This window comes from Cnephaeus nilssonii, assembly GCF_951640355.1.
Source record: "Cnephaeus nilssonii genome assembly, chromosome: 6".
In the NCBI taxonomy this organism is placed as follows: domain Eukaryota; kingdom Metazoa; phylum Chordata; class Mammalia; order Chiroptera; family Vespertilionidae; genus Cnephaeus; species Cnephaeus nilssonii.
In genome coordinates, this window is record NC_137077.1 from 21,753,878 (window position 1) to 21,777,632 (window position 23,755).

The window sequence follows — 23,755 nt, forward strand, 5'->3', positions numbered from 1 at the left end:
GTATATTTGCAGCCCTTCGTACCTAAAAGGTATAATCTCAACTGAATTCACCGTTTTTTTTCATTGACACATTGTTACCTATAAATGGGCAGGCTTACTCACTTCAACCAAAAGGGGCTTGATGATTGTGTCTTTCTTTCCATATTGAGGGACCACAGCCACCTCAGTCCCACACAGTTCTTGAGACGCCAGTGCCTCTGCGTTCACGGTGAAATTCACAGTCCCTGAAAAAAGGGCCAGTAGAGATGAGCACGATCTCCCCTTTCTTCCATACCTCTAAACTCCGAGATTTAGAAATGTTCTATACCCCCCTTTTTTGGTTTTGTTTTAAAAACACAGGAGCAGGAATAGAAGCAGCACAAACTAGAAAATAATGATACTGAGCATCTGAGTTGGAAATGGAGGTGAGGGAAGTAAAAATATCCTAGACATCCTAGAATAAAAGACAAAGAAAAAAAAAATCCTACCATCTGGGGTGGGGGTGTCTGCCTGAGGGAAGTAGAACTAGATATAAGAATCCCACTGATATACAATTTTGGAGTAGGATTGAGTAGTTTTAGGAATCTGTCACCTAATGACTTTGGAGTTACTGCCCAGGACACGGTTTGTCGTCCATTCCCACAGATGCAGTGAGAGTCTTGTTCCTTCTCCCCTGGGACAGCTAGGAATGCAGGAGAGGCTTCTAGGTGCACACTGACCTGAAATCACACATTAGACAGAGATGAGATCAGAGGACCAAAGAAGAATGGTGTGGAATAAAGCATTTTGGAGAGTGGTTAGGTTTCAGGTTGCCTAATACTGAAGACCTTATACGTAGAATTGAACTTGAGAGATTAGTATCTATATATATAAAAGCCTAAGCAACCCACCAACTCTTCACCATCTGACTGGTAGCTATGATGTGCACTGACCACCAGGGGGCAGACGCTCAATGCAGGAGCTGCTGAGCTATGGTGACTTGGCAGCAGCGGTTCTCGGGTGACGCACCCCGGAACCAGAGGGGAGGGAGCCCGATTCCTCATGGGGCCGTATGATTCCACCTTCGGCCGTGGGTTGTTGTTGTTACTGGGGCATTGTTGGCCCCAAATCTGGTTTACTGCTGAGCTGCGATGACCGGTGACTGCAGACGCCCTTCAAGCTGTGGCGCCATGGGCAGCTGGAGAGGGACCGTGGGAGATTGGCTCCAGGGCATATCCAGCTGTCTTGCCCAGTCCCACCCTGCTGGCCACCTTCTAATTAATTTCCTTTCAATGTGCATGAATCCATGCACTGGGCTATTAGTTTTGGTATAATCTGCTCTTTCATGTGGTAGGACCAGAGGTGAGGAAAAGTCATGATGACATGTGCCTGTGGGAGCTCTACTTCTTTGGCCTGAAATCTTGACCATTCTCTCAGCTTTCCCAGCAGAGTACACGAGATTTGTAAACAGTTATGGTTTCAGCAGATGTAAGATGCTCACAAATAATTTTTAATTAATGATACATGAAAAGTTAAATATATGGGAATATAGAGGTTGAAACCTTGAAGAATCTAAGACATGTAAATGATGCCTATTGATTTTTGATGTCCATATCAGAAATCTTCATACGACACAAACTTCCGAACCTTAGAAGTTTGTGATGAGTCAGAAACTTGAGACAACATGGATGGACTTTTAGAATATGATGCTAAGTGAAATGTCAGTCACAAAAAGCTAAGAACCATATAATCTCACCCATATGTGTGATATAAAATTGAAAATCAAGACACAGACAATAGTATGGTGGTTACCAGAGGTAAGAGAGTGGGGGTAGCAAAGGGTAAAGGGAGTCAAATAGATGGTGACAGAAGATGATTTGACTTTGGATGGTGGGCACACAATGCAATGTACAGATCATGTATCATAGAAATGTACACTTGAAATCTATATAATATTATTAACCAATGTCACCCTAGTAAATTTAATTTAAAAATATTAGAAATGGAAAAAAAAAGGGACTCAGAAACTTGTTTTAAGTTGCAATCTGGTATTTGGAGATATCAACAACTATAGTTATGAATATGCATATGAATATCTAATAGAACTCTTCTTCTGGTAAGCACATTTTTCACACAGGAGTTTGATACTAGTAGTATTCCTAGGAATGCAATTTTAATTTAATTAGCCTTGTGTTCAATTTAGGAAAGCGAGGTCCTTACCCGGATGCAATTGGGAAGGTAGTTTAGGACAGTAGCCTTGAGTGTGAAGGCCTCTCCACGGACCACAGAGTAGGGCATTGTGAGTTCCACAAAGAAGGGCTGGAAGGCTCGGAGAGTGGTGGGAAGAGAGAGGCCAAGTCCAGTGTCATTGGACAGGCAGAAGGCCCCTGCCTTCCACTCAGTGATGGTATCAGGGACTGTTACTCCTACTTCAGCCACGCCTGATGAGCTGGGGAGGATGGCAATGTGAGGAACAGAAAGTAAGCAGTTAAATAAATCCTTTCTAGGAACCCCTATAAATGATTCTATTGTCATGATTTGGATGTACTCAGAAAAAATACTAATAATGAAGAGTATAAACAAGGCTTAAAATAGGATCACATAACTCCTTTTCTTCCAAATCAGTTCATTTTAAAGTCTAGTCTATATTAGAATCTTCTCTAGACATATAGCTGTAGTATAATCTCTTATAGACAATCCTATAGAATAAAAGTGTAATATGAAAATCGACCGAACGGCCAAACAGTGGAATGACCATCTGGAGGACCATCCGGGACCACGCTATGACACCCACTTGCACCAGGCCAGCCAAGGCAGGTGCGATGCAATTGGTTGGGGCCCAGCTATTGCCCCATGATTGCCCCACAGAGGGAGGCCCAGGTCACTAACCAGTGGGCTTTGGCAGGTGGGCGGGGCTTCCCTCTTCAAGGGAAGCCCAGGTCCCGGGTGCCGGCAGCCGGAGGGAAGGAAGATATGGGAGAAAAGAGAAATCATATCCTACTCTTACACGAATTTCATGCATTGGGCCTCTAGCGTAGTTATAAACTAAATATGTAATTTGAAAGTGTTCTTAAATTTTGATCTCTAAAATATTGTTCCACTGAGGGCAAGTTTATAATTTTCTATTCTACCACTATTGTGTATAGTTTGCCTTACTGATTCTGTTCTTGATTCAAGAATGCTGACCAATAAAGGGTTTCTTTAAATTGTTAATCTATGCAGTGCTTGGTTTTACTTAGTCTTTATTCCTGTTTTCTGGACACTTTTGAATTAAATTTGTGCAAAATTTCTTAGCTCTGATGCAATTTATTAGTGAGCTGTCATAGCAGAAGTGGTTATGTCCAATTTCTCCTAAAAAAACCAGCAATGTGTCCAAAATAAATACTGGGACATTGAAAAATTAACTAAAAATTGAAAATTCTGAGGAATATCTACTGTTGTATCTTATATATAAAGGAAGTTACTTACTCTACTACCACCAAGTCCCAGATCCACGTCTCAGGAAAGTATTTTCTCACAGTCTCTGTGACAGGCTCTGGAGCATGTACTAAATAAGCATTGCTGCTGCCTCTCAATGTCATTGTATCTATGGTGGGTGAGGAAGGAGACAGAAACAATAAATATAAAGGTCAAGCTTATAAAAGACTGTGATAAGTGCTACAAGAGAAATAAACAAGGTGATCATATAGGAACCAGGAGAGGACACTTGGGTGTTAAGGAAAAGCTTCTTTGAGAAGGTAATATTTTAGCTGAATTTTCAACTATTGAAATAAGCTAGGAGTGAGGCCGAGGAAGAGAATCACAGAGAACATAGAGACAGAGGCAGAAAGAGCCTTGGATTGTCTGTGGGGCAGAAAGGAGTCCTCTGTGGCTACTGCACATTGTGCAAGTGAAGATTTCTATGACATGGGGGTGGGAGGAGGGAGGAATCAAACTTTCCATTTGGTATGTTTCTCTGTGGGAGAAAAGAGAAATCATATCCAGACATCATGACAGGGGCTTTGTAAAACAGTTCATAGGAGTGAAAGGATAAAGGATTCCAAAAAGAGTACCCGGGTTGCTTGATAGATCCCGGTCCTGGTGGGGACACATGCAGGAAGCAACCTATCTATGTGTCTCTCTCACATCTCTTTCTCTCTCCCCTTCCACCCTCTAAAAATCAATGAAAAATATATTTTCACTCCTCAGGTGAGGATTAAAGAATAAAAGCTCTTTATTTCCTTATGTGTCAGTTAGGATCTCTTATCTTGTTTAACTTCTGTTAATGATGTACTGGTAACTATTTAACAAAGCTCACTGGAAAAATATTTGTGCATATATATACTTGTACATACATAACTATAAATCTGATGAAAGATTATAGAATATAATTTATAAATAATAATACAAATATACAATAATTTAAATTTAAATTCCAGATAGACAATTCATCATTGGTTGGTGCCAAGGTGTAAGCTGACAATCATTGAATTTTTTCCCTTTTAAAAATATTTTTATTGATTTCAGAGGGGAAGGGAGAGGGAGAGAAAGAGAAAGATCAACGATGAGAGAGAATCATTGATTGGCTGCCTCCTACATGCCTCCTACTGGGGATCAAGGCCCCAATCTGGGCATGTGCCCTTGACTGGAATCAAACCTGGGACCCTTCAGTCCGCAGGCCGATGCTCTATCCATTGAGCCAAACCAGCTAGGGCAAATTTTTTTCTTGATATTTGACAAACTCTTTGGTTTGTACTCAACCTGTATTCAACCATGATTTGACAATCTCAGACTAGAAGCAAATGATTGATTACTATCTGGCTCATCAAAGAAACAGCCCATATCATTGACAAGTGAGTGTTATTTCAACAAGAATATTGCCTGATGTTATTGGGACATTAAGGAACTTCTTCACTTGATTGGTGAGAATGTAGCCCCGACTTGTGAACATTTCTGTTTCTGTTTACGCTGATCCTATGCCTGAAAACTTTCTCTTCTTTTTTGAACTCCACATATTTTTATGTACTAGATACAAATTCTTTATGACTGGCTTTCCCGATTCCTCAATCAGAATCAATCCCTTCTTTTATTCTGCACATCTCCCCCTGTCTTTTAACACTTTTCACAATCTGCCTTGTGTTCTCTTCAGCTTTACGTATGTGGGGGCTTGACACAATCAGAATTTTGGGGGTCATATTGCTATGTAACCTTGATATATCTGAATCACAAGTTTCTTTTTGGTTGATTTTAATCAGATTTTATCTTCTAATAATTCCTTTTAGTTGGTTCAATATATTAGGCAATTTATTATTATCATTTTACCTGAATAATCGTATAATCTTGCAGCACTTCCCACTGCATAGTGTTCGGGGTGATGGTATGGACACACTTTGGGTTTATGAATCTTTGAGTTGGTGAACACCTTTAAACCCATATCCTGTGAAGAAAATGATCACCTAATCAGTACAAAAACATTATAAAATATATAGGCACATACTTTTAAAAATTGAAATTAATAAACAATCCAATTAGTTTAATATAAAACTTAAAAATTAAAAAAAACATTTTATATTGATTTCAGAGAGGAAGGGAGAGGGAGAGAGAGATAGAGACACATCAAAGATGAGAGAGAATCATTGATCAGTGGACTCCTGCACACCCCCTACTGGGGCTCGAGCTCACAACCCGGGCATGTGCCCTTGACCAAATCAAACCTGGGGCTATTCAGTGCGCAGGCTGACGCTCTATCCACTGAGCCAAACTGGCTAGAGCTAATACTAAACTCTTAATATTCACATTTGTATAAGGGATGTAGGTATACCTACCGAGGTAATTTCATTTTTTAAAAACACTTTGAACAGTAATTATTTTATATATTTGATATTTATAAGTATAATAAGGAAATGAATTTCAGTCAAAAGAAGAAAACTTGATTAGTAGTCCAAAAAGTTACAGTACTGGCTCTTTGCTATTAGTAGATCTGCTACTTATAGTGACCTTGGAGAAGTCACTTGATCTCTCTATGATATGAAGGCATTAAGTAAATAATTTTTAGAATATATATAATAGTTTGTAAACCTTAGGAACTGACCAGCTACAATAGAAGGAATTTACCTGTAGGAAGCTATACATATCTTTTTCATTTGTACTTGACATTGGGGAATAGATGATTCCATTGATGTGGATCTGGTCACTGACACAGTCACCATTAGCTTCCTCCTGTTGATTCAAACTTTCAGGGAAATCAGTGAGGTCCTTTACTGGTAGCAGGTTATAAACCTGTAGAAATGCAAAGGACAAAGGACAAGCTGATTTGTGGTTTATTTTTCTTATGTGCAAGGATAAAAGAAAAGAATAATTACCATTAGTCTTTGAGGATCTTCATTGCTTAGATATTTTATAAAGAAGACTAGAGGCCTGGTGCATGAATTCATTTGGTGGAGGAGGGGGGAGGGACCGTGGGAGGTTGACCTCCGGCCCCAAGGAAGGAGCTGGCCCTTGGCCCCCTGGGTAAGGGGCCGCATCTGCCACCTCCCACCCCTGGTTCCCTGTCCCAGCCTGGGCCGAGGGCCCCGGTAGGGTCAGGAGAGGAGGTGACAGTCATTGGGCCAGGGGTGGAAGTAACGTACACCGATGCCACCGTTGGCGCCCCACCACTGCACAGTTCCCCCACTTCTCCCCGCCCTTCTCTTTCCCTTGCCACTGTGCTGCCACCGCAGTGGGCGCGCGGCCCGGCCCACCCCTGGGGAAGGGAGAGGATGGGAGCGAGACAAACCCTTGTGTCGAGGGCTGACTTTCAATAGATCACAGCGAGGGAGCTGCTCTGCTACATACGAAACCCCGACCCAGAAGCAGGTCTCTACTAATGGTTTAACACCAGGGGCTGATGGGGGCTGGCCGGCCAGGGGGAGGGGCCGCAGGAGGTTGGCTGTGGGAGCACACTGATCACCAGGGGGCAGCTCCTGCATTGAGCATCTGCCCCCTGGTGGCCAGTGTGTGTCATAGCAACTGGCTGACCGGTCGTTTCAGTTATTCTGGTCATGTGGTCATAATGGTCGCTTAGGCACATATATATATATAGTAGAGGCCCAGTGCACGAAATTCATGCATGGGTGTGTGTGTGTCCCTCAGCCTGGCCTGTACCCTCTCCAATTTGGGACCCCTCGAAGGATATCCTACAGCCTGGGTGAGGGGCTGAGGGCCATTTTCAGGCTGGCCACAACCCCTTCAGGGTGGGGGTCCCCACTGGGGTGCCTGGCCAGCCTGGGTGAGGGGCTGATGGATGTTTGCAGGCTGGCCAAGACCCCCAGTGGGACACTCACCCCATGGGGGTGTGGCCAGCCTGGGTAAGGGGCTTTTTTTTTTTTCTCAGCGCCTCCTTGAGTGGAGGCCAGGGCTGGCTGGAAGCAGGTATCTGGGTTTTATTTATCTTCTATAATTGAAACTTTGTAGCCTTGAGTGGAGGCCAGGGTCAGCCAGGGCAGGTGGGAAGCTTGGCTTCCTCCATCGTCGGGGCAATCCAAGCCTCCTGTTCGCTCCAGCTCCGTGGCCATGCCATCTTTGTTGGATTAATTTGCATACTCGCTCCTGATTGGCTGGTAGTGTAGCAGAGTGATGGTTAATTTGTATGTTTCTCTTTTATTAGTGTAGATAATATAAAGAGGTAATATGCAAATTCACCATCACACCCTCACACAAGATGGCCACCCCTATGTGGTTAAAAGATGGCCACAAGATGGCTGGCAGAGGAGGGCAGTTAGGGGAGACCAGTCCAGCAGGGGAGGACAGTTGGGGGGGGGACCAGGCCTGCAGGGGAGGGCAGTTGAGGGGGCCAGGCCTCTAGGGGAGGGCAGTTGGGGGGACCAGGCTGGCAGGGGAGGGCAGTTGGGGGCGACCGGGCTGGCAGGAGAGCAGTTAGGCGTCAATCAGACTGGGAGGGGAGTGGTGAGGAGTGATCAGGCTGGCAGGCAGAAGTGGTTAGGGGCAATCAGGTAGGCAGGCAGGCAAGCGGTTGGGAGCCAGCAGTCCCAGATTGTGAGCAGGATGTTCACAATGGGATTGGGCCTAAACCGGCAGTCAGACATCCCCCAAGGGGTCCCAGATTGGAGAGAGCACAGGCTGGGTTGAGGGACAAACCCCCCCCCCCCCCCCCAGTGCACGGATTTCATGCACCAGGCCTAGTGTGTGTGTGTGTGTGTGTGTGTGTGTGTGTGTGTGTGTGTATGATTTTGAAAATAAAAATTTTAGGGAAAACAAATAAACCCTGAAACATTGCCATATAAACAAGGATCATAATACTTTGTTACATAGTTCAAAGGCAAACCTTAGACTCTATGGTAGAAAGAAATATAACTATTAAGAGAAATTGAGATCTGCTATACTTGAGACATTGTACAAAGCTTTAAGATGGTAGAATGAAATGATAGCTTTGTCTCTAGCTGGTGGTTAGCAACTGACTCAGTGTATAACAAAGTTAATGGAAATATGTTCTAAACAGGTACACAAAGAAGTATATATTCTCTAACAGGGTAGTATTTTCTTAGGTATTATTCATGGGAATAAAATGCTCCAGATCTTTACAAATACATAAAACTTTAACTGTAAAATACTGAAAATGATGTTTTCAAATTCATTAGAAAAGGAAGAGTAAGACAGATATAAAAATGAATTATATGAACAGGAGTTTAAAATTGATTGATTAGATTAGCAAAGTGAGTAATGAAATTAGACACTTCTCCATATTCCTTCTCTGCTTATTTTTTTCCAAAGGAATATTACAGAATTATTGTCTATCTAATCTATGAAAATGTTAGTTCCATATGAGCATGGATTTTTGTCTTTCCAGTAATTCACTACTAGATCCCTAGAACTTCAACACACAGTAGACAAACCTAGGACATATTAGGTACTAAATATGTGCTGGATGAATGGCTTATGCTATCTGAAGCAAAGTGTTTCATTAGTAAAACACTATCAAGGATTGAGAAGAACGAGCGTTCTCACTCAGGCCTACTACTAAATACTTGAAAGCTTCTGCTTTATTATTAACAAATGAATAGGATTTCCTACTTTTTCTACCCACCAGGGTTGTTATAATTAAAACTTTGAGAATTATAACATTTTGTTATGCAAACACAAAACATTGATGTCATTTCACATATCCCCTTATTCCCACTATTGAAATGTACTTGATACTTTCTTTAAAAGTATTCTAATACTTTCAAATAAATTTCACTAGAAGGACCAAAAAGTAATCCTTTTTATAAATTTTTCTTTTAGGGAAGTAAAAATATAAATTTCCCTTTGTAAAATTTTGATGGTAAAAACATCAATAAGAGGTTATTCCAATTGGCCACATATTAAACATTTTAAGATATGAGCAAGTGACTATTAGAACATGTTGTTAAGTAGTTTCTTATTGTTCCACACCAGCATACCCTTTTGCTATATTTTGTTAACCCAATATTTAAAAAAAATTCATTAATTGTCATTTATCATATAGTAATTTATTTTTCTTAATTTTTACTTTTCAGACATTACAACATCTTTCTTTAGAAATTGTGTTCAAATCAGGATATCCAGTATTTCAACTGATATAATTTCTATGAAAATAGAAATCTGATATTTCATTTAACCTGTGCAGTCTTTTTTTTTTAAAACATGTGCATTCTTTTTTTTAAAATTTTTTTAAATTTTTGTTTGAAGTATTACAAATAGTGGTACATATGTCTCCCCCCATTGACCTCCCCCTGCCTCTCCTACCCCCCAGTACATGCCCTCACCTGCCCCCCCCCCCCACCCAGTGTCTTGCATCCATTGGTTATGCCCATATGCATGCGTACAAGTCCTTTGGTTGATCTCCTACAGCGCCCCCCCTCAACCTCCCCTGCTTTCCCACTGTAGTTTGGCAGTCTGTTCAATGCTTCTTTGCCTCTGTATCTATTTTCCCCCCCATTTCTTTCCTAAACCTGTGCATTCTTAATATAAGTAAAGATACTATTTTCATTAGGCTTTTCAAAATGTTAAAACTAGTTAGAAAACTCCATTATTGGTTTCATAAAGTTCTAGGACTTTAGGGACTTGGGATGTAATATGATTTTATATATATACTAGAGGCCCAGTGCATGTGTCCCTCAGCCAAGCCTGCACACTCTCCAATCTGGGACTGGGCCTAAACGGGCAGTCGGATATCCCTCTTAAAATCCAGGACTGCTGGCTCCCAACCGCTTGCCTGCCTGCTTACCTGATTGCCCCTAACTGCTTCTGCCTACCAGCCTGATCACCCCCTAACCACTCCCCTGTCAGCCTGATCGACACCTAACTGCTCCCCTGCCAGCCAGAATGCCCCTAACTGCCCTCCCCTGCCAGCCTGGTTACCCCTAACTGCCCTCCCCTGCTGGCCCAGTCACCCCTAACTTCCCTCCCCTGCTATCCTGGCCAGCCCTAACTGCCCTCCCCTGCAGGCCTGGTCCACCCCAACTGCCCTCCCCTGCAGGGCTAGTTTCCCCACCTCAACTGTCCTCCCCTGCAGGCCTGGTCCCCCCCAACTGTCCTCTCCTGCTGCCTGGTCACCCCTAACTGCCTTCCCCTGCAAGCCTAATTGCCCCCAACTACCCTACCCTGAAGGCCCTGTCACCCCTAACTACCCTCCTCTGCTGGCCTTATTGCTCACAACTGCCGTCCCTGCCAGCCATCTTGTGTCCACATGGGGGCAGCCATCTTGTGTGTTGGAGTGACGGTCAATTTGCATATCACCTCCTTATTAGATAGGATTATAATCTATCCATCTATCTAGCTTCATATGTAATACCTTTCTCACCAAAAAAAAAGTGTACCTGAAAGAGCTCAAAACGATTTACTCCCAGATGAATATAATTGTAACAGATCCTATCTACTCAAAAAGGCATTTCTTCTTGCTTGGAGAACCTTACCTGGCCCTTCCTGACCCAGGCTGAGGGAACTCACCGAGGACGGGGAGAGCTCTGCCTCAGGCTTCATGAGCAGCACGCTTTGGTCCACTGCACGGAGGGCACAGAGCGACTGAGGAGAAGCTGTGACTCGCAGGTGGGCGTGTGAGGCTGGAAGACTTAGTTCTGGGCTGAAGCTCAAATCCACCTGTGAAAGTGGAGAGAAAGATCAGAAAAACAAATTTCCTGACTTAATCATGTATTTACCAGCATTTTCTTTTTAAAAAAATATTTTTATTGATTTCAGAGAGGAAGGGAGAGGGAGAAACATCAATGATGAGAGAATATTGATCAGCTACCTCCTACATGCTCTACACTGGGGATGGAGCCAACAACCCAGGCATGTTCCCTGTCCAGGAATTGAACCATGGCCTCCTGGTTCATAGGTCGATGCTTAACCACTGGGCCATGCTGGTTGGGTCACTTTTCTAAGTGCTGCTTACACTCAATGCATAATCACTTTGTTGGACTTTGCAGGGGTTGGCACTGTGCGAGACCCGAGGCTTTTTGTCCCCTACACTTCACTTTGATTTCCAAGAACCAGTTAAGCCATTATAATGACATCTAATTATTTTTACAGCTTATTAAATTTGAGATGCCATTTTTATCTTTGATATACGGTGTAATGTTCGTTCACTGCAAGGTAGAATGCAAATAGTTCTGGATGCTCTTGTGTTTTTCTTTTGGCTTTTTAGTAGTCTTAAAAACATATTCCCCAACATTTCATCAGAGGAGACGGGAACAAGGGACTCTGAATCCTATCATATGGTAAGAGATAATTCATGAGAATTCTGCACTAGGAGCCCAGTGACATGGCTTCTTTTTTTTTTTTTTAATAAATTTTTATTGTTCAGATTATTACAGTTGTTCCTCTTCCCCCCAACCCCCCATTGCTCCCCTCCACTTGGTTCCCAACGCCCCCTCTGCCCTTACCCCCCCAACCCCCCGACTGTCCTCATCCATAGAGTGACATGGCTTCTTGATGTGACTCTGCCATTACCTTGCTGAAGTCCTGTAGGAGTTCATTTAACCCCTTTAGTCCCAATGCTCGTATGTAGAAAATAATAATGATAGTAACTTCTAATTTAATGTGAAAAATTTATGGTATGAAGCACCCACCTTGTTGGCCAGACAGTTTTCAACCTCATATTTTGCAGAATCCCCAACCACTTCCCCATCAGGTAAAACGGCATAGATGAGCAATCGAGCGACTGGAGCGATGTCTGGTTCCACAGGGACCGACACAGAAAAATGGCCTTTCACTGGAGCACAGAGACAATGAGGAAGGGATTACAGGTTAGGCATATCCCCAGGGCTAACGTGGATGTTTTCTATCGCACAAAGCCATTTAGGAGCCTGGTCTGGTTAATACCATTTCTATTAGTAGGTGTAATGGATATATTAAACAGCGTGTAACAAATGGATGACTATCCCTAAGAACTCTATATCTCTAAGAACTCTAGCTTTAGGGAAAAAGAAGCCTTATTAAAAGTCCCCTTTTTCTTTCTTAAATGATGATTTATCACCAATTTTAAAGTTCTTATATAAAATTCTGATGCTATCTAAGTGTATGGAGACATCTTGGTTGCCATTTGATCTAGACCTCACATTAGAGAAGGGAAATAGAAGGTGAAGTTGTGAATTATAATATTAAGAGTTTAACACATTGTATTTATCCTTATGTCCTTTTTAAACCTCTATGAACAGCATATTCTATTTTTTTTTCTTCTTAAGAGGAACATGGTGCTTCTTTGGAAGTTATTTTTTGATGTCTACATAGATTCTTCAGAGGTTGCATCAAACTTCTGTGTTGCTATGAAAAAGCAACAGAAGAGCAGGTCACAGTTAGTTTTCTAGTAAGTGTTCTTTCAGATTTCCTTGGAATAGGAGAAATCATCAGAGATTTATATTGTTCCATATTCGTTCATGGGAAGAGTCCAATTCAATGGTGGAAGTACCCAATTAAATTCTTCATAAATTGTAACTATCTTTGAAGAGGAAAAATTATATACAAATATAAATAACTCAGCACAAAACCTAGTACATAGAAAGCACTCCCAAATTTTACCTTCAGTCCATTGATTAAAACTATTTTGAAATGTTTTGCAAAGGTGGTCCATGAATATTTATGGTTTGAAAGTTTGGAATAAGAATGGATTATAAGAAACACTACATCTACATTTTAAATAATCTGAACAGAATACACTGAAGGAAAAGAAATATTGGGTGAAAAAAAGACATATTTTTCTCCTCTCAACTTCTTCTTTTTAAATATATCTTTATTGATTTCAGAGAGGAAGGGAGGGAAAGAGAGATAGGAACGTCAATGATGAGAGAGACTCATCGGCTGCCTTCTGCACGTCCCATAATGGGGATCAAGTCGGCAACCCAGGCATGTGCCCTTGACCGGAATTGAACCTGGGACCCTTCAATCCACAGGCCGACACTCTATCCACTGAGCCAAATCAGCTAGGGCTCAACTTCTTCTTTATTGGGGTTATATGTAGATTGCCTCTCTTTATTTGAAACAAATCCTGATATTTCTGCAGTGTAAGGTTGAATGTGTCAGAGTGAGGTGGGAATGTGGAATTATGAAAATACTCACTGTCTTCCTGCTTCACAGGCAGTACATGAAACCCAGTTCGGACAATGCCTCCCTTTGCCATTATCTGGGAAAAAAAAAAAAAAAAAACCAATGAAAAGGATCTTACCTCAACTCTTGCCCTCTATGTGACAGGCTTATTTTTTTTTGCACCCCTGCTTGCAAGAATTAATTAACTCTACGAGAAGTCAAACTTTCAAAAGAGAAACAGACTTTCTCAAGCGTTTCATAAATCTTGCCCCACAGACAGCGTTTGTCTACAGATGACTCAGTGCTATGGTCCTCCTTCTCACCAGGTAATAGAACGTGAGCTCCTTTAGCTCCTTCAGGACCTGTCCATTCAGAACATAATGTGCTTGGACTGTTTGAGTTTGGCCACAGCGCAGTTCATCAGACACGGACTCCAGGTGGACAAAGCTCTGGCTTGGAGAGAATACACGAGTAGCAGTGTGATAAGCATCTCTGTGCTCTTCTGACAGCCATCGGTGGTCATAACAGTGGCTCTGATCCTTGTATTTGACCTAATGAATTAGAAAAAAACAGTATTATTGTATAATTTATATCTCATAGAGAATCAATGTCCTCACAAAACTGTATTAGTTGACTGTCCTACCTAAACTAACACCTAGAAGTCTTTTGCTCCATAGTAAAGAGAGAGAAGCCCCCTCCTTTTCTGGTTTATCTCTGTTGCAGGCATGGTTTGTACCTTTGCATTGAAGAGGTTCCTTGGGTTTCTGTGTATATTTTTGAAGAACATAAAGGGAGACATCCTTTGCTCTGACTAGCTTGCTCGACATTTCTTTGGCCACTTATGTGCAGACAGAGACACTATGCAACCTCTTTAAGGAGATTAAATAATGTCCAAAACCTGAAGAATCACATTCACAAATTAAAGTCAATGCCTCATTCATGATGAGTTGCAAATAGGTATTATGAGTAAATATAATATTGCAACGTTAAGGGTCTTGAGAATACGTTCCATAAATAGCATTAGTTCAAGAGTTGAGTTGGTAAATTGGCTAAAGTCCACCTCTCTTGAGCTGTTTTTAATGCTTCTTGTGATTCTGGACTCTTAAGCTTCATAGGAATTATTTGGGTTGTATTTCAATTTTTCTCCATGTAGAAGTTGTTAGTTTTTTTTTTTTTCAGGCTTCCACTATCCTCATCTTCACCTCCTAAGTGGCATGAGTGAATCTTTGGTCAGCCAGACATTTTGTTCATATCTCAATGTATGTTCCAGTGATAACATATAAATACTCATTAAAAAGAGTAAGCATTTAAAAATAATATTTTCATTTTTTAGGACTAGCACAGTGTCTGGTACAGAGAAGGTATTTGAGATACTTCTTAATAAAATAAATGAGTAAACATTCAATTTTCACTTTTTAGAGGTATAGGCTTTTATGACAACTATTTATAGCTTAACTAAGAAAATATTATTTATCCCTTTTTATATTTATATGAAAAATTCCAACAGGTAGGGGTTTTTCATCACTATTACTATGTAATATCTATTGTGTAGCCATATATCCATAAATGTATATCTACATCTTCATTGATGAATAGAGGACTGTATGCTATAAAAAGCAAACTCTGTGGGTATGGAGACTGTGGAGAAAATTGAATAGCAGGACAAAAATAAAGTAAGGGCAATAATGTAGGGAGTTAAAATGCTAATGTTAAAATGGGCTTTTACAGCAACAATATTTAACAGTTAAAGGGGCTTACTATGTGCTTTAATATATAATATCTCTAATCTCACAACAATTCTAAGAGTTGTGTCCATTTTACAGGTAAGAAAAGGAAGTATAGAGGTTTTTAGTTATTTGCTCTTAAAAAAGAGTTGAGCCAGGATTTTAAGTCTTATTTATTTGATTATGGAACCTACACCTTTAAAAAAAATCGTGGTAAGAAACACACAACATAAAATTACCATTTTAACCATTTGACGTACAGTTTGGTAGTGTTAAGTAGTGTACAACAGATCTTCAAAATTTTTTCAGTTTGTAAAACTAAAATTCTACATCCATTAAACAACAATTTCTAATTTCTCCTTTCCAGTCACAGGAAGCCGCCATTCTACTTTACATTTCTATGACTTTGACTATTTTAGATACATTGTATAAGGGGAATCATACAGTATTTGTGTTTGTTTGTGTGTGTTTTTTGTGTGTGTGACTGGGTATTTCACTTAGCATAATGTCATCAAAGTTCATCTATATTATAGCATGTGACAGGATTTCATTCCTTTTCAAAGTTGAATTTTATTCCATTATATGTATATACCACATTTTATTTACCCATTCATCTGTTCAAAGATATTTGGGTTGCTTTCATTTTGTGACTAGTGCTGCTATGAGCATGGGTGTGCAAATATGCCTTTGAGACACTGCTTTCAATCCTTGTGGCTATATTCCCCATAAGTGGGATTATGAGATCATATGGTATTTCCATTTTTAATTTTTTGAAAAATTGCCATATTGTTTTCTATAGCACCGTTTTATATTCCCAGTAATAGTATACAAGAAGATCCCACACTTCTAACCACAAGAACTTTTTAATAAATTTTTTCAAAGTTGACCTTAAATTGGTTTCTAGTTTCTAGTGTTTTTCTCTCCACAGGACTGAACAAACTTGGAGATCCCATCACTTTAGGTTGCAAGCATTTTTCAAGGCTACTTCATGTTATTGGTAACTTCTTTCCAAGCTTACCCTGACAGAGAGGGAGGAATCCTTAATGTTGGTGGTGTTGATGGAGAACTGCGCTAGGCCAAACTGGTCAGTGGTGGCATTCGAGGCATGGTTAGCGGCGTTTGCTGTGATGTAGATGAGTTTATTTCGCATGGGGACACCTTTCCCATCCACGAGGCGCACCTGAAGATTAAAAGCTGTTGATCAGTTATATGGCTAATCTCCAATGGGCACCCAACATATTCATTTTATCAGAAGTATTTATTGAGTGCATCCTATATGTTGAACACATTTCCAAGCATTGAAGCTGTAGCAGTGAACAAAACAAAGGTCCTTCCACCATAGAGCTTACAGTCTAGTAAGGGACAGATGTTAAATAAATGCATAAGTAATATACACTTATTTAGTAGTAATCAGTCCTAAGAAGAAAAATAAAGCAGTATTGTATGGGGCCAGGTGGGTACTTGAAACATCATGGGGACCACTCTGTAAAATACATGTTTATCCATCCACTATGCTGTATATCTGAAACTAATACAGAATAATATTGAATGTAAACTGTAATTGAAAAATTAAAAAAAAAAGCAGTGTAAAAGGATAGAGCGTGATGGAGATCATAATTGGGGTGACCTGAAAAATGTATTCTGGGGCTGTGTATTACTCTTGCAGAATCACAGAGCACAAGAATCATACAGCGTTGAAAATTTTTGACCCACTCCCAAATTTAATTGAGCTCCTCTTATTGTGTGGCGGACAACTAACTTTCTGTGGTGTCATGTTCTGTATAATAAGTGTACAAGTGAGCAATTAATACATTGTCCGGTGTGCTTCTCTAGTTGTTTTATGCATGATATCGGCTTGTCAAGCTAAATTTTCAATCCTTTGGAAGGTAGGCAGATTTTATGAGGCACTTGCCATGTAAAAATGTAAAACTGAGAAGAAGCACACCATCCTAATAAAGGCTTAAAGTCACATTACTGTTAATATTAAACTCAGCAGATGAGTCATCTGGTTCCTATCATGAAGATGTTGATTCTTTCCCAGTATAAGCTACTTATTATGGCAGCAAGAAGCACAGGAGCAGACTTGGATCAGCATTTGTAAGTGATGAACAAAATCTAAGTTTGTCACTGAACTGTCGGTCAGCTACATGTACAAAGAGAAGGATAAAATTCCGATTTTTCTCCTCTGATGAGTCTTATGACTAATGGAACAATTATTTAGCAGGACTGAAATATCAAAAATGTACAATATACCTGAGAAATTTAAAAACATGAAGTGTACTTCCATTTTAGAATGTGACCAAAGTTTCTGAATATGTTTGCTGTCATAACATAATCAAAACATTCTAAAATTCACTCCACCACTCCTTTGTGGAGTCTAGTCCCTCTGTCTTTCACACTCTCTGCAGCTGAATTTTTATAGCATTTCCATTAAGAATATGACATACAGTAATTATACATGAGCTACACCCAACTGTTATCTCAGACTCCTGGAGTCAGAAAGGTCCATTTGCACATCTGCCTATGCTAGAAAAATAACAATAAAGTATTTCTCTGTAGATCTGTGAGAAAATTTATATTTTAAAAAGCTGGGAACCTTAAATAGCAGTATTTTACCATTGTGTATACTGTTTTACTTGCATCTATAGAAAACGTGTTATAAATACAATATCCATGAAAGAAATTCTAGGCATAGTAGCATCTTTTATGCTTCAAAATAAAAATTGAAACCATCTACCCACTCATTGCCATGTGAAATTAGTGTTGGAAGGATAATGTTTGTGGCCACCATGAATTCTGAGATGCTTGTGAGAAAATATCATAAAAACATGAGACTGCCTGGGAAACTATGGAAAGGAGATTGAGTGACACCACACAATGCTGTTCCAGAAGTGACAAAAAGCGTTCTAATTTTGCGGGTGCTTTAGAATGATTTTATAGATTTCCTATACAAATTTACAGAGGAACAGATGTGTTTTTATATGGTTTCATACCTTTGCTTGTATTAATCAGCAGGTAACAATAATCAGGTATAGTTTTAGCAGAATATGCTGTGCTTATTAGATGATGATGCACAGTTTGGTTTGTGAATTGAAAAATACTCCACCTGCCCAAAGAAGGGGATCCCTTGTCTGAAGTGTGGGTCCACTTTCACAAATGAGAGTTTGGTTATAGTTCTTGTTATTTCACTGAGCCCTCTTCCAGTTAACTCCACCTCTGAAAAAAGAAGAAAAAAAAATAAGTCATTTTTTGGAAGGATGATCTGCCTGAACTTTTTATACTACCTTCCCCCTTTCAAATCATACTTTGGCAAAGGATATACATCAATGCCCATTGCCTTTTCTCCCATACCCACATGGTACACAAACCTGTTCCTTCTTCTTTGATCTTGGCTTCCACTTCAAGTTCCATTTTATAACCTTCTCTCTTCATCTGGAAGACCTTGGTTTTTACTTGCTGAGAGACGCAACCCTGGCTGTTGAGCTAGGAGAGAATAACATAAAATACAAGAACGTAATACTAGACAGACCAGGGGTCAGTTAATCTGGTGGGATTTTCGCAGGACAGGGAACATAATTTAGGTATTTTCTATAAGAATGCAATACCTCTAGGGATTGGTTATTATTACATTTTACAACAGTATCTGGTTTATAATTGACAGGTGTATTCCTTAGTATTTGAGATTTCCTAGAGTGAATGAGACAGAAATGCACTAGAATTTTGGGGATAAGTTTTACTGTAATAGGCAGCCAACCCTTCACCAGTCTGGCTCCCCTTCCATAGTGTACAGCTATGGCTAGAAAGTCGCTGCCTATCTGGGAACTGTGTTTCCTACCTCATTGGTATCTAAGTGGGGCCATGTGACACATTCTTGCTCATAGAAAGAATGAAACTGACATTCTTCCCAGACAAGGTAGTTAAAAGGTATTTTTTTCCCCTCTTTCCTTCATACAAATGGATGCCAAAGATGGCTTTGGATACCAGTTATTGGAGTTGGCTCAACTTCCATCATGCTGTGTGTTTGCTGCACCAAGACCATCCATAATGGACAATTATAAGAAAGACATAATTCCTACAGTGCTAATTCACTTATTTTAAAGAAATGATTATAGCTAGCATAGAATTCTCTTATAGGGTGCTATCTTCCTGAGTTAGCGCCACGTTGTGACTCACTGCTTATTAACAATGCCTTTGTCATTAGTCCCTAGAAGAGTTTTCCACCTACCTTCTGACTTAATTTCTCACAGAGAGCTTGTGACTCTCCACCAAAACAGTTAGAAGGATTATGATACTTTCTGCACATGCTCACAGTCACATGTCCTGGGACTGGTTTTCCATACGTGTACCTGTCATAAGAACATCGCCAAATGAATCAAAGTAGACATTGAAAATCCACATTTTATACCTATGAATATTTCCTCTTTTAGCTACAGTATATTTACTCCTTTCTCTTCCCTCTAATCTGCACTTCGCATTTGCAGGCTCAAACATTATTGAGCACAGTCAAGTAACGACCCTTCTCTTCTAGAATTCTCCAGTGCAATATGCTGAAACTTACTATAGTCTTCTTTTATCATGCCTTCTTTTCTTCTTAATTTTTAATTTTCATCTAAAAAACTATCTTTTGTAGCCTAGTCTCTGTAGGGACAGTTGCCTGTGCCATGATAGTTATAATAGTGCTGGTAAGATCGTGAAAGAAAATAAGAAGGGAAAATAGGAAGGCAACAGGAGAGGAAAGTTCTAGAGGTGGGATGCTCTCATGTATTTCAAGTATTTGTGCTGTCACTGCTCCTAGAAACACTAGCCAAAATATCCCAAATGGTGAGTCTTTTTAAAATAATCCCCCCCCCCCAAAAAGATTAAAAAAAAATAAATCCCAAAACACTCACAGGCCACACACTGACACATTCACCTCTTCGTCCAAGATAGTGATTATCTTTGGCACTGTTACTTGCACTTCAAACTTGGGAAGAACTGTTGATAGGAGATAAAGGAAGTTTGTGATTAGTTTTCAACTTCTGGGGAATTAGTATTTTCAGGTTCTTTGTAATACATCTCTAATAATACTTTAGGCTCCTGAAGAGGCAGCTCTCTTCTCCAATACATCTACCTTGCTCAAATGGAGACAGGTTGAAGAACGAGACAGACCCTTGTAACCTTAATGCATTAGCAAGATTCTACTAAAACAAGGATGTTTTCTATTTTTTTGGAGATGAAAAATTGCTATAAATATAACTAAGTATATGAAGTCCTATTCACAAAGCATTAATTGTCTTAATGGGAGTAAGGTATATAATTGGTTCTACTCCAACCCCACTGTCACCCAGGAAAAGTGAAAGGATTCAAAATAAGCTCAAATTCTAGGCCCGAGAAGTTTAAATATGAAGAAAAATATTCCATGATTTTCCATAATTCATACCAAATTCCTCCACGGTGAAGGGGTGCTCTGTCATTTCACCTGATTCTTTCTGTACCACCACCTTATAGGAGCCCAGAAATGGCTCTGATGAGAGGGGAAAGGCCAATTGCTTGAGGCCACTCTCTAACTTGAGCTTCTGCCATTGTGCGATGCGATTTCCTTTGGGGTCCTATAGATACATTAATTGAAAATTACAAAAGAGCTTAGAGCATTAGAGACAATTTAGGGAATCTATAGAAACTCTATGTTATCCACAAAGAGGAAAATGGGATCGTCACAAGGAGTGGGGAGGGGAGATGAGTTAGAACCATCTGTGCTATATGAGTTTGAAGGCTTCTCCCTTAATGACAAGTTTCTGGAATATTGTAAGAATCTCTCAAATAAGAACATTTTCCCTAAATTTATTACTTTACATGTAATAATGGAATGCTTTGTTTCACTTACCTCAATGCATACTAGTGGAATCTGAAAGAGAAAAGAGAAATAAAGGAGTTTAGAATTGTTCACAAATATTCTCAATTCTGATTTATAAGCAAGATAGTTTTATCTAAAATAACTTTACCTGTAGTAAAACACATAAAAAAATTACAGGTTAAGTTTCACAGAACTTTTAACTAATCATTTAAAAGCAATTAATAAATAATGATAAGAACGTAATAGGCTGTCAGCAACAAATACATATATGCACTTACCATTCATTAGGAATGGGATTTACTAACATTACTTAAATGTGTATGGCATCCCAGGGAAGTACACTCTTTTGATTTGAAATTTTATAGGCTGAGAAGTAAAATACCAATAGAGCTATAAGTAACTATGTTCAGACCCAAATATTAAGATGGATCACAGAATTCTTAGGTCGTTCTAAGAATAAAGAAGAATGGCAATAGCTCCTCTGCTATCAATGTTTATTCATTATTAAAAAATAATATTTATTAAGTGCCTACTATGTGCTGTGGGTCACTATAGGTTCTGGGAATATTGCAATGCACAAAAGAATAATATATCTGCTTTCAAGGAGCTTACTTTCTAATAAGGAATAGATACAAAAGTATATATGTGTATACAGTTGAGACATATATTTCATATCTATATATATTTGAGATTGAGAACTTTCTAAGTTTAATTGAGTGACAATTGCCTAAGTTCAGTACCAAGACAGAAAAACTTAACTACTCTCTTGACCAGGGATACTGTTTAAAATGAGGATCTTACACGATTGTGATGCCAGAAATTACTGTTATCGATACCAGATTTCTCCTCTCCCTGGTCCTCCCCCAGCACCCAAAACAGACTCCCAACCAGGTTACCCAGATAATAATGATTCTGTATAGATATTAGGAGACTCACCAACTCACTCAGGGGGTGAAAATTTTCATCCAATGAAACAACACGAAACTTCACTGAAACAGAAATATTTTTTATCACTAGCAATGTTAAACCAGGCCTATAGGCTGGTAAGACAAACTATTAGGAGACCAGTATTACAGGGCATTTGACTGGGAGACACGTAGGGGAGGGTCTTTCCTTTTTGAAGTTGTCCTGGCTGTTGGCCCCTTTGTACCTGTCTGTCCTGGTTTGTAGATAGGTTTGTCTGTCTGGACAAAGACCAGGCTCTCTTGGTTTTTAACCACCACTGTGGTCTGCCTTCTGAATTCGTGGGTTGCTCCTTTCACTTGGACAGAAAGAAACATTACCTCTTCATTGGATGAAGTTCTTGGGACCTGAAATACAGGCGAGATCCGGAGAATCCATTCAGTCTTCAATGTTTCCTCCTCCATCCCTGTGCCACGCCTCCCTGGAGATATTGCCTCTTTTACTTAACTTCACTCCCTCATTCTTATCACAGAAAATTGGCATGGGCAGAAATTACTCTTGTTATTTTACAAGTAGGGAGACAGGACATAAGATGGAGGAAAATACCTCAGTAAGAACGGTCATAAATGAGATTCACATCACCTTATAGAGCAGTCTTGATTCAGTTATACACTGAACTTGACCAAGTTTTTATGTGCTGACAGGGCATGGTAAAAGCATATTTAAGCCTATGAGGAAGAAAACTACAATATTTTATTACTATAGGTTGTGAGCATTTTATATATGGGCAACACTGAAGAGTTATTAGATATTTGCTCATGGTAATTTCTATAACTTGCACTCTTAGAAAGAGTATGGGGTGATGTATTCTTGTCAGCCCACCACTGGAAGCTTATGTTGAATATTGGCCTAGTTTGCTTTTTTAATATGTTTTTCTCATTTAATTTTAAGAAGTCACCTTTTCCCTTTATCTAGTGCATGCTGCTTTTTTTTTTTGCTAATAGAAACTTTCTTTGATCATTAAGTTGGTTTAAATATGCTTATAAATATTTGTATCTCATAAATTCTTGCATAGCTGCTTACTTTCTACACTTAGTTGCTGCATTTACATTCTTTTCTGAAGTCCTTGCCAGCCTCTCAGAGCCTTATCTTGACTGGATTCTGGATCCCTGTGACCCCGACTAATAGAAACAAGTATATTCAGCCAAACAGCCATACTCACAGTGAAGGAGACACAGTGGAATAAGTCCTTTTCTACCACCAGGTTAGTGAAGACGCTCTCATTCTTCCTGAGAGAATCCAAGGAAGCACTTATAGTCACTGTCTCATTCAGGTGGCTCAGAAGGATGCAGGCCTTCTCAGGGGTCTCAGTGTGGAGCAGGGAGGGGACCAACGCCATATATTGCCTGGAAATGGGGAAGTCCAATTAGAGGAGAGGCATTGTTATCAACAGCAATATTTTCTATAGAAATTGTGGGTACTATCATTGGTTCTATACCAAGAGAAGACGTATTGATAAGCATGAAATTAATCTTTGCTATTGAACAGCATATATGAGAATTATTCCCCTATCCATCACCAGTGCTATGGCAGGGAACATTTTGCTTGAGGTAAGCCTTAAATAGATTAAAATTAGTAGGTTTACCTTCCTTTAAGAAACCCAAAAATGTAGGCATCTGAATTAAAATAAGGAAATACGCTAATTATATATATTTATGTTGTAAATCTATTTTACATTAGGATTTTTGGTAGAAAGCAAGCAAGCTTTCAGGTGAGACACTGAAAAACCAATCAATTTACAGAACTTTCATTTAGTATA

At 39.7% G+C, this 23,755-nt stretch overlaps 1 protein-coding gene across 1 annotated transcript in view; it reads right to left on the bottom strand.

Moving 5' to 3' along the window:
- Positions 1 to 23,755, bottom strand: part of LOC307100998 (alpha-2-macroglobulin-like) — a 49,023-nt gene that overhangs the window by 22,574 nt on the left and 2,694 nt on the right. Inside the window, exons 2-21 of the mRNA XM_079773710.1 lie at positions 23,159 to 23,342; positions 22,184 to 22,343; positions 21,970 to 22,022; positions 21,064 to 21,084; positions 20,620 to 20,788; positions 20,090 to 20,174; positions 19,426 to 19,546; positions 18,569 to 18,683; positions 18,307 to 18,416; positions 16,219 to 16,380; positions 13,800 to 14,027; positions 13,510 to 13,573; positions 12,024 to 12,166; positions 10,903 to 11,052; positions 6,052 to 6,216; positions 5,260 to 5,374; positions 3,427 to 3,544; positions 2,179 to 2,407; positions 572 to 698; positions 103 to 224 (exon numbers count right to left, since the gene is read on the bottom strand). Of these exons, the coding sequence (XP_079629836.1) occupies positions 103 to 224; positions 572 to 698; positions 2,179 to 2,407; positions 3,427 to 3,544; positions 5,260 to 5,374; positions 6,052 to 6,216; positions 10,903 to 11,052; positions 12,024 to 12,166; positions 13,510 to 13,573; positions 13,800 to 14,027; positions 16,219 to 16,380; positions 18,307 to 18,416; positions 18,569 to 18,683; positions 19,426 to 19,546; positions 20,090 to 20,174; positions 20,620 to 20,788; positions 21,064 to 21,084; positions 21,970 to 22,022; positions 22,184 to 22,343; positions 23,159 to 23,342 (2,641 nt within the window). The remainder of the gene's footprint in view (positions 1 to 102; positions 225 to 571; positions 699 to 2,178; positions 2,408 to 3,426; positions 3,545 to 5,259; positions 5,375 to 6,051; positions 6,217 to 10,902; positions 11,053 to 12,023; positions 12,167 to 13,509; positions 13,574 to 13,799; positions 14,028 to 16,218; positions 16,381 to 18,306; positions 18,417 to 18,568; positions 18,684 to 19,425; positions 19,547 to 20,089; positions 20,175 to 20,619; positions 20,789 to 21,063; positions 21,085 to 21,969; positions 22,023 to 22,183; positions 22,344 to 23,158; positions 23,343 to 23,755) is intronic.